Source organism: Nicotiana sylvestris, chromosome 8 (assembly GCF_000393655.2).
Source record: "Nicotiana sylvestris chromosome 8, ASM39365v2, whole genome shotgun sequence".
Lineage (NCBI taxonomy): Eukaryota > Viridiplantae > Streptophyta > Magnoliopsida > Solanales > Solanaceae > Nicotiana > Nicotiana sylvestris.
The window spans coordinates 144,677,153-144,695,810 of record NC_091064.1 but is presented as its reverse complement, the minus strand read 5'-3'; the positions used below and the strand labels follow the sequence as shown (position 1 = coordinate 144,695,810).

Genomic DNA, 18,658 nt, shown 5'->3' with positions numbered 1-18,658 from the left:
CTTGGGGTTTTTTTTGTTTGGGGGGGGGGGGGGGGGGGGTTTAGTGACAGTAGGTTTTAGCTGTCGAGAACATAACACAAGCGACGCTAGTGGAATATATTTCATTCTACCATGCAGGCCCACGTAAATGTCAATAGGAAAAACCAATAAAATTAGCAAAAGAACAAAAGGAAAGAGAGAGAAAAGTGGTCAGCGAAGAAAATAACAAGAACCACTCAAATCCATAAGTGATAACTCTACCTTTGAATTGGTCATTTTAACCGCTGCTCACACCAATTAGTGATTTAAATATTATACTAAATTCATTACTTATTTATTAACAGGAACGTGTGGGTCAATTATGCTAACCTCACTATTAGAAAAGTGGGTAACTTAAGAGATCTCTATGTAGACAAAGAGTACCCAATGCATAAGTTTAGCAATAAAATATTTATTTGTACATATATTTTTTGTGCTGAATTGCCATTGGTGACGTCCAGATACAGGGGCGGATCTAGCCTATTGAAGGTGGGTTTCCGTGAACCAGTAGCTTTTGCATATATCCTGTATATGTATTAAAAAATTCATTAAATATCTACAAATATTTGATTGTGAACCCAGTTACTTATTGTATATTTACTTAAGGTCGTTATAGGAACCCATAAACTTTAAATCCTGGATCCGCCTCTGTCCAAATAAGGAGTAAATTTTTTTGTAATTTAGAGCTATCATATGTTTTTTTTGGCTTTTAATCCATAAACTACATTTGTTTTCTCGTAACAAGTGAATCCAATAATTTAGATTGAAAATAAAAGGAGAAACATATAACTATAGTAGAAAAATTAGTACATATAGGGGGGTGGGAAGCATTTTATCTAATTTTGGGATATTCGAACTCATTTCTACGGTGATTGATCAGTACATATAGGGGTGGCTAATGGGTGGATTGAGTCGAATTTGGGTGGGTCAAGATGGGTTAGGTCAATTAATAGGTCATTGTCCAATTCAACCCAAGTGTATTTGGGCTAAGATGAGTTTGGTCAAGATGGGCTAAACAACGGGTCATAGCCTAACCCGCCCAACTTGACCAATGTTTTAGAACCATGCTCATCTTGCATAAACAAATCCTTTTACCTTTTATACACCTATGTATAAAAGGTAAAAAAAATAATATTAGTATTTTGAAAATCAAAATATATTTTCTTAAATAACAAATTAGTATTTAAAATTTGCAAGTTAAAAAATATCTTTTACGTTATTTTTAAATAAGTAAATTTCATCACAACTCAATTACAAAATTATTCATGTTTACATTAAAACTGATAAAATGCCTTGATTGTCATTTTTAAATTTAGACACACAAACTAATGATGGGTAACTAAATAAATTTTCAAACAAGCCCTCACTTGGATTGAGATCCCTTTGTTTTGTAAAAATAGTACGGTATGACCAGTTTTCAGACTGGTCATTCAAAAATAGCCAGCGTTTACTAAGTCAATGAAAAATAGCCACTATTTTGCTGTAATAGAGACCGATCCAGCATAATATAGTGGAGTTCGGTGCACCTGTGTATGAACTCCAGCATATTATGCTGGACCGGTATACTTTGCTGGCTCCAATATAATATACTGGAGACTAGAGCATCGGTGCTCCAAACTCCAGTATATTATGCTGGACCGATATACTTGCTGGAACTCCAGTATATTATGCTGGAGTTCTAGTGTACTTATGCTGGACTACATCATATTATGCTGGAACTCCATCATATTATGTTGGAGTTCCAGCATACTTATCATGGAACTCCAGTATAATATGTTGGAGTTCAAGTATACTTATGCTGGAACTCCAGCATAATATACTGGCGTATTTTCCGGGTTTTGAACAGTGTTTTCGCTCAGATTTATCTTTACATAAAAAATGGCTAAATTTTTATTACTTTTGAAACTGGGCTATTTTTGAACGACCAGTTGTAAATCTGGCTATTTTTGAATTTCTCCCCTTTATTTTGGGTGAACTTCATGGGTTGTATTTGGGCTACTTCATGGGTCAAAATGAGTTAAAAAATGATGTGTTAACTTGGGCTTAGCCCAAATAGACCCATAAGCTAAAATATTTGTAGCCAAAACTACTATTAATCTCTGAGCGGGTTAGGCGGGTTGGATGGGTTTGAGCTCAAATTGCTACCCCTTAGTACAAATAGGTTGTAAGTAGTAGGAGAAAGAGTATATTTTTGTGAAGAGTTTACTTGTATTTTGTGACAACTAGAAGATTGTTCAAAAGGTAAACACCCTCTTCTATCTTTAACCTGGAGCATGGAGGTATGTGATGAAGCACAGCCTCCCTTTTGTTACAAGGTTGTATACTTGTACGGCAGATAATGATTTAACCGCTGTTCATACCAAATAATGATTTAAATATTATAGTAATACATTACTTATTTATTAACAGAAACATGTAAGGGTCAATTATGCTAACCTCACTATAGTAATACATTACTTATTTAATAGTCATGTCTGGTACCTGTCCTTCTTCATCTACCAAGTGCAAGGCCCCTTTTGGTAACACTTTCTTGATGATGTAGGGTCCTTGCCAGTTCGGGGCGAACTTTCCTTTAACTTCTACCTAGTGCGGAAGGATGCGTTTAAAAATCAGCTGGCCTACCTCAAACTGCCTTAGACGCACTTTCTTATTGTAAGCGCGTGCCATTCTTTGTTGGTATAACTGGCCGAAACACACTGCTGCTAGCCGTTTTTCATAGATCAACATCAGTTGTTCTAATCGGGTCTTGACCCACTCAGTGTCTTCAATCTCTGATTCCACAATAATTCGGAGAGAGGGAATTTCGACTTCAACGGGTATTACAGCTTCAGTTTTGTATACAAGCAGATACGGAGTTGCGCCAACAGATGTGCGAACAGTCGTACGGTATACCAAAAGAGCAAAAGGCAACTTTTCATGCCATTGCCTAGAACCTTGGATCATCTTCCTAAGAATCTTCTTGATGTTCTTGTTTGCCGCTTTAACTGCTCCATTGGCTTTTGGCCAGTAAGGGGTAGAATGGCGATGCATGATTTTAAATTGTTCGCATACCTCCTTCATCAAATGACTATTTAGATTGGCTGCATTGTCAGTGATAATGGTCTTTGGGATACCAAAGCGACAAATGATGTTGGAGTGAACAAAGTCTACCACTGCTTTCTTGGTGACTGCTTTGAAAGAGACGGCTTCCACCCACTTGGTGAAGTAATCAATTGCAACCAAAATGAATCTATGCCCATTTGAAGCCTTTGGCTCGATCGGCCCAATAACATCCATTCCCCAAGCAACGAAAGGCCAAGGAGAGGACATGGGATGCAACTCCGAAAGAGGCGAGTGAATCAGGCCACCGTGAATCTGGCACTGGTGACATTTTCGAACAAATTTGAAGCAATCTCGCTCCATGGTAAGCTAGTAATACCGTGCCCGTAGAATCTTCTTCGTCAAAACATATCCATTCATGTGAGGTCCGCATACCCCTGAATGCACTTCACTCATGATCCGCTCTACTTCTGTAGCATCTATGCATCTCAACAAGTTTAAATCTGGGGTCCTCTTGTACATAATTTCCCCATTCAAGAAGAAATCACTGGCGAGTCGCCTTATAGTTCTTTTTTGATCTGCTTTGGCATGCTCTGGATATTCTCTTGTTTTCAGGAATCGTTTTATGTCATGATACCATGGTTCACCATCTAGTTCTATCTCGATTGTATTACAGTAACCGTGTTGATTTCAAACTTGGATTTCTAGTGGATCAATATGAGTGTTGCCTGGATAAGGGAGCATCGAGGCTAGAGTAGCCAATGCATCGGCTAGCTCGTTGTGAAACCGGGGAATGTACCTGAACTCGATAGATTTGAATCTTTTGCTCAAGTCTCGCACACATTGTCTGTACGGAATAAGTTTGATGTCTCGAGTCTCCCATTCGCCTTGGGCTGGCCTGATAAGCAAGTCAGAATCTCCCATAACTAATAGTTCACGCACATCCAGATCGATGGCCATTTTCAAACCCATGATACAAGCTTCATATTCTGCCGTATTATTAGTACAGAAGAATCGAAGTCGGGCCGTCGCAGGGTAATGGTGTCCAATAGGTGAGATGAGGATTGCCCCGATCCCAACTCCTTTGATATTGACAGCCCCATCAAAATACATTTTCCATACATGGTGATCGTCTGGAACCACTTCCTCTATCGAGTTGACCTCTTCGTCCGGGAAGTATATGCTAAGTGGCATGTACTCATTATCAACTGGATTCTCTGCCAAATGATCTGCCAAAGCTTGTGCTTTCATTGCGGTGCGAGTGACATAGACGATGTCAAACTCTGTGAGCAGGATTTGCCATTTTGCGAGTCTGCCAGTGGGCATTGGCTTTTGGAAGATGTACTTCAAGGGATCCATTCTGGATATGAGGTAAGTAGTGTAGGCCAAAAGATAATGTCTCAGCTTTTGAGCGACCCAAGTCAAGGCACAACATGTCCTTTCTAAAAGGGTGTACTTAACCTCATAATCGGTGAACTTCTTGCTCAAATAATATATTGCTTGTTCCTTTCTGCCTGTTGCATCATGTTGCCCCAGAACGCATCCAAAGGAATTATCCATCACTGATAGATATAAAAACAAAGGCCTACCAGGTTCAGGTGGGACCAGTACATGGGGTTTTGACAGATAATCTTTGATCCTGTCAAAAGCCTTTTGGCAATCGTCTGTCCATCTGATAGCGGCATCCTTTTTCAGCAACTTAAAGATGGGCTCGCACATGGTTGTGAGCTGAGCAATGAACCTACTGATGTAGTTCAACCTCCCGAGCAAACTCATGACCTCTTTTTTGTTCTTCGGGTGTGGCTTATCTAAGATGGATCCAATTCGATGCCTCTCCGGTTGACTATAAAACCGAGGAGTTTCCCAGATGGGACCCCAAATGCACACTTGGTTGGATTAAACTTAAGGTCATACCTACGAAGCCGTTCGAAGAACTTTTTCAAATCACACACGTGATCGGCATGTGTCTTTGATTTTATGATGACATCGTCGACATATACTTCAATCTCTTTGTGCATCATGTCATGAAAAATGGTGGTCATTGTCACGACCCAAACCAATGGGCCAGGACGGGTACCTGGTACCTTACTCAACCGAGTACCAACGTAAAGTATCTTTCTTAATAGATCATCATATACACATGCATACGGGCCTAATAGGCCAACATGATCCTTTATAAACTCAAAACATAGGCCGACAAGGCCGTACAATCTTTTATGTACACGACATATGTCTACAAGCCTCTAAGAATACATAAATGTCATAAGGGTCGGGACAGAGTCCCGCCATACCAAACAATACACGTCTATGTCACACCTCCTTTTCCCGCCCCCGCGAGGGGCATAGGAGTTTTTTCCAATTAAAGGACAATCGAAACGGGATTTGTTTATTTATTTCAGAGTCGCCACTTGGGAGATTTAGGGTGTCCCAAGTCACCAATTTTAATCCCGAATCGAGGAAAAGAATGACTCCATATTACAGTCTGCGCACCAGAAATCCGGATAAGGAATTCTGTTAACCCGGGAGAAGGTGTTAGGCATTCCCGAGTTCCGTGGTTCTAGCACGGTCGCTCAACTGTTATATTTGGCTTATTTATCTGATTTTTAATACAATATGAACTTATGTGCAAATTTATCTTTTAACCGCTTTTATCATTATTCTTATTATTATTTTTTATATAAGAATTGCAACGTCGTGAAAACGCATCTCGAACCACGTCACAACCAGTGTACACGTGATTTGTTGATGCATTTTGACTTCGTCAAGATCGGGATTTGGGTTACATAAATGCACACCCGTATTTAAGAAAATAACTTTATTAAATATGCGCCAAAATACTACGCGTTATTAAACTATTAGGTAGGACTGTGAAATTTACTAAATGGCCCATCCCGGAATCTAAACATTTTTTTTTAAAAAAAATAAATAAGATTGGAGGACCCTGCAAATTTTGTATTGTTTACATTTATTTATTTTTAGCGAAATCCTCCCTTATTTAATGAATATTTTTTAATGACTACTTTTTATTATTACTAATATAAAATCAATCTCTACATACTTAAAAAATAACATATTAAATACTAGTTTAAAACAAATATTAACGGAAAGTAATATTACTAAAATTATAATTATAAATACAGCATGGAATTGTCAAATAATTTATTTTTTCGGATTTAAAAAAAAACAATTATCCCATAGTCGGATTAAAAATCATATTGTTAGATGACTTGAGCTATTGAAATTAATTATTTACAAATACTGAAAATTAGAAATAATCTTGATTACTAAACCGTATTTCTAAAAATTAAATAATTTAACCTTAACTAACCTTGTTTTAATTCAAATCATGTCCTAATACTTGATTCGCAAAATTAATTCATGTTTTAACTGAATTCAGCTACATGATTCCGATTAACTTAACGTTGGCGATACTAAAACCCTTATGAATAAAGAATTTAATCAATTTTTGCCAAACTGATTTAATAAAGCCATTTTTACGTTATTTTCTTCTATTTTTATTATTTGACAGTTTAATTAGTAATGAACATGCTTAAATATATACTACCTAATAATCAGGTTGAAGCAAAGCACTATTTAATACATCGCTACAATATGCCTAATTATGCCAAACGACGGCGATTTACAGAATAATAATACATGAAATATCCTGAATGCAATTAATAAAAAAACTAAATTAAAAATTTAAACTTCCATTCTTCATTTCAGCTTACAAAATGCCAAAATTACAGTTGTGTACCTGATATTGCCAATATAAGAAGAAGAAAGTCAGCCACGTAGTACGTAACACAGCAACAACAATAATAACCAGCAATCCAGTCAACAGAAATCCCAGTGACAGATTTGAAAATCAAAATAAAATCCAGAAACACTGTCAACAAACAACGGATAGAAACCAAGGGAATTTTCAGATTTGGAAGGCTAATTAATGTTTAACCCTTAATTTCTAAACCCGTATATCAGAATATTTATCAGATGTGAACTACTCTCTCTTCTAATTTCCAGCTCTTTTTATTTGTATATTTTTTTCTTTCTTTTTCTTTCTTGAAAGTTTTAATATTTTTTCGGATTTTTTCTTTCTCTCTTAAATATTCAGCTTTTTTTCTCTCTCTTTCTCTATCTCCTCCTTCTAAAATTTGATCAAGCCTCCTATATATCACATCCCCAAACCCTTTAATTAATTAATAAAACAACCATTTTCTCCTACCAAACCTATTATCTTCCCACTCATCCCCATTTTAATCTCACTAAATTAAACAAATATATCAACCCCACCCCATTACATCTTGTCCCCCATGCCTACCATAAACAATTACCATATTCCCCTCCACTATATTTTGTCTTATCCCCCATTTATATTAAATAATTATATCACCCACATCCCATTACATTTTGTCCCCCATGCTTAACATAAAGAATTACAAAATGTACAATTCCTAAACTACCCCTCCGACCTTATTGCAATTACCATTTTACCCCTGAACGTACTGCAATTTACCAAACTACCCTCATCAGCTATAACCAATCAATTAATCAAACTCAACCAAAATATAGCCAATATGACCAATTTCTACACAAATTCAAACAACAAATCACATTAACATGATTTCTGAACCAATTCAACAACAAATCACATGAACACAAATTGAACAACAAAGAACAACTAAAATTTTGATTGAACAATATTTTTAGCAACAAACAAACCTATTTTCAGATTCAACAACAACAACAAAAAACAAGTATATTCAGATTTCTAAATTCAATAATCATTTGAACTTAAAATCAACTCTAACAACATTACAACCAACAATTCCTATATTAAACTTAAACAAGATTATGAGACAAACTCAAGAAATAATCATAAATGATAATCAACAAACAAGAAGATCAAACTATACTAATTTCGGATTCAAAATCAATCAAACAAAGTATGAGCATAAATGAGAAGATTCAACAACAATAACAAACAAACTTTATTCAAACTTCGAATTAAACTTAAACAAAACAAATAAACATATTCAAATCACTAATCTTCAAATAATCAATTAGTCTTTCTTAATTAAATCCAACAAAAATTATAACAAAGATACATGATCCAAAAATTAAAACATAACTTCACATTAAATCACTGAATTAAAAACGAACTTCAAACAAAATGAACACGAATTAAATCTATTTTAAACAACAAACATGACGGATTTAAATAATTTAAACTAACATTCTTCTATACTAAATCCTTTTAAAATTAACAAACTAAAGACAAAATTCATTGAACTTCAACTTAAAACAAAAAACATTATAATTACTAACAATTTTTACCTAAAAAAATAAAACATAAAATAAAACAACTAAATAAAAATCAAGAACAAGAATCAAACATTTAATGATTTCGGATCCGAAAAATATCAAACAAATTACGGACAGAAACAAAACTTAGAACAACTAACCGTAAATGACCAATGACGAACTCGAACGAACTTTAAACGAATCCAACGAAACTTTGACATAAACGGACTTGAAGACGACGAAGCAACAACGAAACAATAGCAGCGAAGAGGACAATGAAGTGAAGCAGCAGACAGCTGGAAGAAAAACGCAGCAGCAGTGGCGACGCGGGCAGCAGTAGCAACGCTACTCAACTGGTGGCAGCGATGGAGACGACGATGCTCGCTTGGACGAAGACATGGTCGACGTCGGCATCCATGAAAGCTTGAGCTTGAGCTTGTTCATGGCTGCTCGGAGATGAAGAAACATAGAAGGTGGTCGACGACGCGTCGGACTGTGTGCGACTGGCTGGACGGAGCAGCAACATCGCGATGACAGTAGGGTCGTTTGGTCGTTTGGATGAAGAACGAAGAAGAAGCAGCAGCCATGAAAGGCTGCTGCGTGTGTGCGTTTTTTTTACTGTGTATGTGTGTGTGCGTGTTGACGTGTGTGTGTGTTAGTGTGACGGGGTGAGGGGGAAGGGCTGGAGGGGTGGTCGTTGGGCAAGGGGGGAAGGGCAGCCATTGTTGTGAAAGCTTGAAGAAGGAGAGCAAGAGAGGGGCGAGTGGTTTTTTTCAACAGTGCATATTTTAGGGTTTTGTTAAATGAAATATAGGGAAATAGGGGTGTTGGTCTTTGGGGTTATGGGCTGGGTCGACCCGGTTTGAAATGGACCGGGTCGTTTGGGAAGATTGAATAATATTTTGGGCCTGTGGCTTACAATTGAAGAAGTGGCCCAATCCGATTTTTCTTTGTATTTTTGCTCTCTTTTCTTCTTTTATTTTTCTAAAACTAAATTATAAAAATACTTAAATTATTATTAAGAACTAAATTAAGTTATAAAAGCGCAAACTAACTCCCAATAACAATTAACGCACAATTAAGTAATAATTAAGCATAAAATTGTATATTTGGACATTAAATGCTAAAAATGCAGAAGATGCCTATTTTTTGTAATTTTCAATTTTTGTAAAACAAACTTAATTACTAACAATTGTATAATTAAATCCTACATGCAAAATGCGACATATTTTGTATTTTTATTAATTTAACAAATAAACATGCACAGACAAATACAAATAATTATTCAAAAATATCACAAAATTGCACACCAAGGAAAATCATTTTATTTTTGAATTTTTTGGGAGTAATTCTCATATAGGGCAAAAATCACGTGCTTACGGTCTAAATCATACTAACCAAACGAGCAACTCCGAAGCAAATGGAGCGCACCAACATCTTCCGCTGAGCTGATAGCCTACTTGGAGGGCTCTCGACCTGTCTATCGGGACCTGCGGGCATGAAACGCAGCGTCCCCAGGCAAAAGAGACGTCAGTACGAATAATGTACTAAGTATGTAAGGCACATAAATAAATACATGAGAGATATGAAAGACATATAGAGTACATGACTCAACCTGTAAGTCTGAATAACTTTGTAAATCATAAATTACTTTTAACATCATGCATATGCGTATGAATGTTATGTCGTGCATAGGTACATGTTTTATAATATCATCAGCCTCTGAGGGCACCACATCATATCATATCGACCACTATGGGCAAAATCATCATCGTATACCAGCTGATCAGGTGGTGATGCGTATATAACGCCATAACCTTTCCCATATCCCATATACATATACATACATACATATATATGCGTGTATAACGCCGTTTGAGTGCATACATATATATGCGTATATAACGCCGTTTGAATCATATTTCAGCCACTATGGGCAACATCATCATCATATACCAGCTGATCAGGTGGTGGTGCGTATATAACGCCGTAACCTTTTCCCATTCCATATACATATATTTACATATATACGCGTATATAACGTCATCTGGTCATGGGTCAATGCACATGAATGCAATGCATGAAAAGTACGTCAATAAAATCATTCGGAAGGTCATAAGACCACTTTGCCTTGAGCAATATCATAAAGTAACATCTTTTCAACTTTCGTATTTTTCTGAGACCCATGAAGAGATGATAAAATATTATGACATATGGGAATTAAAGAACATAGATATTTCTATTACTTCTATGAGTAGAGTCACTTGTGGAATTTGTGCATTTGCACGTTTCGTTCATATCGTATGGATCGTGCCAAAAGAAAGAATGGATAACCTTAACATACCTGGAGTAGGGAAAACTCCGTATAATATTTCGTTTGAAAACATTCGTTGACTGAACGAAATTGGCCCTTCTCCTTAGAAATTCACGGACAAAAATTGTTTCTGGTTTCCCAAAAGTTTTGGAACGAAATCACGTTTTTGGTTTTCCTTGAAATCGTGAGAGGAACGTTTCTGAAGTTTGGTTGAATTTGAAATTTGTTCTGCTTCAAATGTTCTTGATTATATTGCCAAAGCAATGAAAATGAAGCCAAGACACTTAAAATGAGGCTAAGGACAGGTTCTGGATGAGATTTTACTAAAGAAAGACTTAGTCTTTTAAGTCATTATTAAATTAGTCCTAGATAGCCACCTAGATGTATAACTGCTTAGTCATTCCTAAGATTTGTGGCTTCTTGCCACGTTTGGGGTTAGTTTATTAATTTGTTTATCCACTTATTAGTTAACCGGGTAATGTCCTGTTACTCGATAATTAATCAATTACTCGCATAATTTAAAAATTACCACAAATTACTTAAAGTTCTATTTATTTTTAAAATATTTCATATATATATTTTTATATATATATTACGGTGGTCATATGGTACCTTGCATGGTACTAGTTCATAATTATCCGACATTATCGCTCGACCCGTATTTTATTCCAAATTGACTACTTTCAACGAAACTCGTTTTCTTTAATCCGTGTACCCTCTTATTCTTCATAACACTTATTTATTGCTTGCTATAACTAGCGTAAGTACGTTAACGTCAAGATGATCTCATCCCCGAGTCTTACATCGGTTAACTGAAAACAAAATTTTAACGTACAATACTTTAGGGTGCAATATCGTTGTAACTTTATACTGCGAAATGTGACATCACCGTAATGTAATACTACGGGACGTGACATCTCATTTCCAGGTTCTCATTAATTTATTTATGGCGTATTTTCATGTGCGAAAATATGGGGTTTTACATCATTCCCCCCTTTGGAACATTCATCCTCGAATGTTGGCTGATGCGCTTATCGTTCTCATATCCCTTAGCTCTTGCGAATACTTTAGTAGTCCTCTTGCTATCTAGCCAACTATTCTATGAATAAGTCCAAAGGCCAGGGTATTCCCCCCTTTAGATCTCTTTCCCATGCCATGACTTGTGATCAAATTCCTTCCAATCTCGTAACTGTTGCTACCTCCCATCATGTAGCTTCAATGATCCTGACCTTGTAAGTGTGCTTATGTGACTCTCCTCTTCTTTTTCCTCCAGTTTTTTAACCAATCCTGAAGTTTTTCATTTTTTTTGTCGAACTTACTATTATTGCTATATCTTAATTTATAGATGTGGTTATCCATTCGTATGACTTTACTGTATCTACATAGGTCATACTATACCATAACTCTTACCTCGACTTCTCGTTACTGAGGTCTGCTACCAAATCCTAGGTTACTTTCATTGTTTATCCCATATGTATAAATCTATGTCCTCTAATACTTCCACATTACTGTTCATCTTAAGAATGACGGCCTAATCTCTTTTCATACTTTATAACTTTTATCCATCCATTGTTGATTCACCTCAATTTTGATCCATAATCCACCACTGATAACTTAAACTTTTATGTAATATTACTGCTAGGATTCACATTTTAGCGGGGAACATCTAAAATGATTAGATTGATCCACCTGGGGCGATACCCTATATTCATAACCATATCTCACGTCATCCCAATGTGTTTTTCCTTGCGTGGGTATTTTAATTCTGTCCAATTCATGAGATCCCTTTCTTTTATTCATCAAATCATTACTCAATCGAAGGCCCAAACGTCATTTTTTTCTATAATAATTACACCCTCATTCTATTAACAAGGCAACATTCCATCTCTTATGAATGTTATTAGTCTTAGACTCCTTTGAGTTCATTCAAGCTATACTGAACTTTCTATAACTTAGAGAAACCATTAGCTTTCTTGTTTTCATGGGTTTCAATCCCGAAGACTTATCCTTTCCCGTCACCCTTTCACTCGCCTTTCCTCATCCTTACTCATGTTTCGTTAAAACTTTGTCGCTCTACTATACTTTAGCTTGGGACCTATACATATCTATTATTGTATCAGCAGCCTTCCTTCAACTTGTTTGCACCATAGATTTCCTTATATTGTTCTGGAACATCAAGCGACACATCACATCGTCTCTAACTATCCTTTACTCTCATGACCAGGCTTTTCGATACCTAGACCATAGGCTGGAATATATGCTACTGACGCTTCTGCTATCATTCCTAGATATTGAATCCTTGCGCTTATAGACTTCTATCCGAAGTATTGATTATTTACGATCTTCTGCCTTTGAGTATCTCGTAGGTTATTCACCTTTATCTTACTTACCTTAAAATTTTGCATCGTATCTTCTATCTTTTTCATGACATTCCCTCCACATAGGTATAATTCACGTCAATAACTTGAAGCTCCATTATAATACTCGCACCTCTGCTACATACACTATTCGATGTGAGCTTCGTACAGACTTCTTATGAGGTTGGTACTTCTTCTAACTGGCTTTCTTGTAGTGTCATTATAGATTATGGTTGTTATATTATTTCTCTTGAACATATGATATTAAGAGTGATTCTGTCATGTTCTCAAGCACAACTTCTGTAATTTTTCTAGGTCCAATAATCAGACTCTTGATTTACTTGGGTGATGTGATTCTTTAGCTTCCTCTTCCTTTTGATCAGCTTTTATGTAGGCTTAAGCTATCTCTTGATCTGTGGCTCATGGAATTTAGTTATTACTATAACCTTTCATAGATGCTATGGAAAACCATGATACAATCTTGTAATGATTCAATCCTTTGTCTATGACCTGGACCCAATTCCGTCTTTTAGCTTGTACTGAAGTCTTCTATGGCTGATCATTAATCGAATAATTCCTTTCGTTCCATTTCAGCTTTCTTCAAATGTAAGCAATTACTTTTCCTAGTCTTTTTGCCCCCTTTTGCCGGCATAATTAGCTTACCTGAGTTCCCACGCATGCCAAAATTTTTGTGCACCTCATATGTTCTTGAATATTACTTTTTTGTTTTACTCCCCGCTCATTAGTCATGGTAGGTGCAACTTTCTTTAGGAGTGCATACAATTTTGTAGTTAGACTGTTGTTACACAACCCTTTCCTCTTTAGGTCACTATGCTTTGGTTGAAGTTTCCTTCCTTACTTTCTCAGCTAGTCTTTCATTGTAGTACTTAGGGAGAACCTTTGACACTCGTAAAGTTGTGAGCTTGTTACAGACCTTTTGATGTCCTTCCTTGCCTATAATTATCCGTAGTTACTTACTTCCACCCCCTTGTGCTTGTAGGGTTGCTTCTGAACATGATATTTTGACTGACTTCCCAGTGGCACTTGCTTTTATCTCCATAACACTCATATGGTACCTTTAACTACCTCAACTCTTATCTAAATATTTCTCAATGATCACGATGTCATAACTGCGAGGCTGAATTCACTATATTGGGATTTACTATGTTTATCCTGCACGATCTGCTGACTCATCTTAAATCTCTTGTTTAGCCATAACTAGGCTCTTCCCGAACCAATTACTAACTACTCGTTGGCCCATTCTCATATTAATATTTCTTGTAATCTTTCTTGGGTTATTTCCTTTGTCTTAACTTACGTCTTGCACTGGCTCCTTATCTATCAATAACATCTCAGGAAGGGACCCTTACTTCCTTTCATTGATGTTGTATTTGCATAATGTTCTGGAATCGTAGCATATCTGTAGGCTTTGAATAAGTGCAATCTCATTTTTATCGCATTCTTCCTTTACCGTTCCATAATTACTAGAATCACTAATTCTTATTTAACGCCACATCACACCATATTCCACCCTTTAGGGGAGTACTGAGAGTTGGAGCTACGACAACCTTCCTATAGATGTTTTACCTTTTCATCTTCGACATCCTTTCATACCATCAATGACCCTTACTCGCCTTTCGGTAATCCTTCTATACCAAGGATAACAAAATTCCTTACTTGCGATGGTGACACTTAGTGTAACTGGAACATACAGTCCCTTGAGCTTAACTTTGCTCACATTGCTTGCTTTAGGAAAGCGTCTTCCTGAATGACCATTCTCTGAATTTCTCATGAATCTTCTTCTATTGTCCATTCTGTTATTGCTGGAACGCAATCTCTGAAATTCCCACGATATCAACCATTATCAAATTACTAAATTCCCAATTCATGTTTAGCTTACCTTGTTCACCAGCCCATACTGATTTCTATTACTTTAGGGTCTAACTTTTCCTTCTGTTAATCACATTAGAGTCGCGAACTTTTTTCTCGAAATGAGGATGTGACTGAATGGCCTATACGCTTTTGTTGTCCTAAGGCTTGTTACCTCTCATCTCTTCCTTTACTTGACTATAGATTCTGTAATATTGTCATCTTTTGATATACTGTTGTCATACATGTATCATATCTTACCCATAATCCTTCATTAACTCTTTTCTTATTTCCCGCTAACATTTATGCCTATTACTTTATTCTGAAAACTCGAACAACACATACTTTTTCTTTTATCTCCCCTTTGCTCCATCAAGTGGCTCTTCGTGTCGCTTAACGTTCTTGCTCTACTAAGGACGCGAGCCACACTAAGGTAATATTTATCCCTTCAAGGCTTCCAGTGCCTATCTTCGGAATTTTTTTCCGATCATCCTAGGATTCGCATCTAATTGTAATATTCTTCGGAAATGTCAACTGAAGCAAACAATCCATCCATAATTTTGGGTTACTTTAACCCCAGTCGAATCGTGCTATTTATGTAATTCTCTTACACCATATTTGTTAGTTTCCATAGAGCATAACTTAGATCGGTGTGGCCAATTATACATACCTCTGTTACTGTTGAAGGTAACTCAAAATGCTTATATCTCTCTTCATGAATGGTAAATAAAGATAATCTTTATTAACTGGGTACCTCGTACCCTTCTTCACCTTGCTTCTTTTCCTCGTTGAAACTTGTATTTATCTTCTGAATCTCTCATTGTCTTTCACCATAAATGTGGATAGATATTCTTTCCTTAAGACTCCTTTTCTAGAAGTTCGCCGGGTTCTTCTGGCTCAACTCTTTCACAACCGCATTGAATCCCTTGCCAACCATCTTTTTACATGTAGGCATCATTGTATTATGACTAAGATCAAATTTTAGGAAATTGAGTTCTTATAACTGAGCTCTATCACACGATCTAGAGTAAGAAGAAAGAGTGACAGTCCTAAATGTCTTGTAGCCTCCTGCTTATAAGTGTGGTGCATAACACACCCATAAACAAGATTCTACTAGACACGGCTTATAGACTCCCTAGGACAGAACTGCTCTGATACCACTTTTGTCACGACCCAAACCGATGGGCCGGGATGGGTACCTGGTACCTTACTCAACCGAGTACCAACGTAACGTATCTTTCTTAATAGATCATCATATACACATGCATACGAGCCTAATAGGCCAACATGATCCTTTATAAACTCAAAACATAGGCCGACAAGGCCGTACAATCTTTTATGTACACTACATATGTCTACAAGCCTCTAAGAATACATAAATGTCATAAGGGTCGGGACAAAGTCTCGCCATACCAAACAATACACATCTAAATCATACTAACCAAACGAGCAACTCCGAAGCAAATGGAGCGCACCAACATCTTCCGCTGAGCTGATAGCCTACTTGGAGGGCTCTCGACTTGTCTATCGGGACCTGCGGGCATGAAACGTAGCATCCCCAGACAAAAGGTACGTCAGTACGAATAATGTATTGAGTATGTAAGGCACATAAATAAATACATGAGAGATATGGAAGACATATAAAGTGTAAGGTTGAATAACTTTGTAAATCAGAAATTACTTTTAATGTCATGCATATGCGTATGAATGTCATGTCATGCATAGGTACACGTTTCATAATATCATCAGCCTCTGAGGGCATCCCATCATATCATATCGGCCACTGTGGGCAAAATAATCATCGTATACCAGCTGATCAGGTGGTGATGCGTATATAACGCCATAACCTTTCCCATATCCCATATACATATATATACATACATATATACGCGTGTATAACGCCGTTTGAGTGTATACATATATATGCGTATATAACGCCGTTTGAATTATATTTCAGCCATTGTGGGCAACATCATCATCATATACCAGCTGATCAGGTGGTGGTGCGTATATAACGCCGTAACCTTTTCCCATTCCATATACATATATTTACATATATACGCTTATATAACGCCATCTGGTCATGGGTCAATGCACATGAATGCAATGCATGAAAAGTACGTCAATAAAATCATTCAGAAGGTCATAAGACCACTTTGCCTCTTGAGCAATATCATAAAGTAACATCTTTTCAACTTTCGTATTTTTCTGAGACCCATGAACAGATGATAAAATATTATGACATATGGGAATTAAAGAACATAGATATTTCTATTACTTCTATGAGTAGAGTCACTTGTGGAATTTGTGCATTTGCACGTTTCGTTCATATCGTATGGATCGTGCCAAAAGAAAGAAGGGATAACCTTAACATACCTAGAGTAGGGAAAACTCCGTATAATATTTCGTTGCAAAACATTCGTTGATTGAACGAAATTGGCCCTGCTCCTTAGAAATTCATGGACAAAAATTATTTCTGGTTTCCCAAAATTTTTGGAACGAAATCACGTTTTTGGTTTTCCTTGAAATCGTGAGAGGAACGTTTCTGAAGTTTGGTTGAATTTGAAATTTGTTCTGCTTCAAATGTTCTTGATTATATTGCCAAAGCAATGAAAATGAAGCCAAGACACTTAAAATGAGGCTAAGGACAGGTTCTGGATGAGATTTTACTAAAGAAAGACTTAGTCTTTTAAGTCATTATTAAATTAGTCCTAGATAGCCACCTAGATGTATAACTGCTTAGTCATTCCTAAGATTTGTGGCTTCTTGCCACGTTTGGGGTTAGTTTATTAATTTGTTTATCCACTTATTAGTTAACCGGGTAATGTCCTGTTACTCGGTAATTAATCAATTACTCGCATAATTTAAAAATTACCACAAATTACTTAAAGTTCTATTTATTTTTAAAATATTTCATATATATTTTTTTATAAATATATTACCGTGGTCATATGGTACCTTGCATGGTACTAGTTCATAATTATCCGACATTATCGCTCGACCCGTATTTTATTCCAAATTGACTACTTTCAACGAAACTCGTTTTCTTTAATCCGTGTACCCTCTTATTCTTCATAACACTTATTTATTGCTTGATATAAATAGCGTAAGTACGTTAACGTCAAGATGATCTCATCCCCGAGTCTTACATCGGTTAACTGAAAACAAAATTTTAACGTACAATACTTCAGGGTGCAATATCGTTGTAACTTAATACTGCAAAATGTGACATCATCGTAATGTAATACTACGGGACGTGTCATCTCATTTCCAGGTTCTCATTAATTTATTTATGGCGTATTTTCATGTGCAAAAATATGGGGTTTTACAGTCATGGCCCTTATGTAAGTTGCCCCTGCATTCTTTAAACCGAATGGCATGACCCTGTAACAATAAGTACCCCATGGCGTGGTGAAAACGGTCTTTTCTGCATCATCCTTATCCATTAGAATTTGGTGGTACCCAGCATAGCAATTCACAAATGATTGGATCTCATGCTTTGCGCAATTATCTACAAGAATGTGGATGTTTGGCAAAGGAAAATTATCCTTTGGACTTGCTTTGTTCAGGTCCCTATAGTCGACACAAACTCTGATTTTTCCATCCTTCTTTAGCACGGGCACAACATTTTCCACCCAGGTGGTGTATCAGACAACTCTGACCATATTGGCGCTTAGTTGCTTCATTATTTCTTCTTTGATTTTGTCGCTCATGTCTATTTTAAATTTTCGTTGCTTTTGTTGGATTGGTGGAAAAC

At 36.5% G+C, this 18,658-nt stretch overlaps 1 protein-coding gene across 1 annotated transcript; it reads right to left on the bottom strand.

Moving 5' to 3' along the window:
* Positions 1-2,601: 2,601 nt before the first annotated feature.
* LOC104221274 (uncharacterized) lies at positions 2,602-4,308 on the bottom strand. Its single transcript, XM_070154657.1, has 3 exons — positions 3,857-4,308; positions 3,493-3,661; positions 2,602-3,213 (listed from the first exon to the last, which is right to left on the bottom strand). Exons 1-3 carry the CDS (start codon positions 4,306-4,308, stop codon positions 2,602-2,604), a joined length of 1,233 nt encoding a protein of 410 aa, XP_070010758.1.
* Between the last annotated feature and the right edge of the window lie 14,350 nt (positions 4,309-18,658).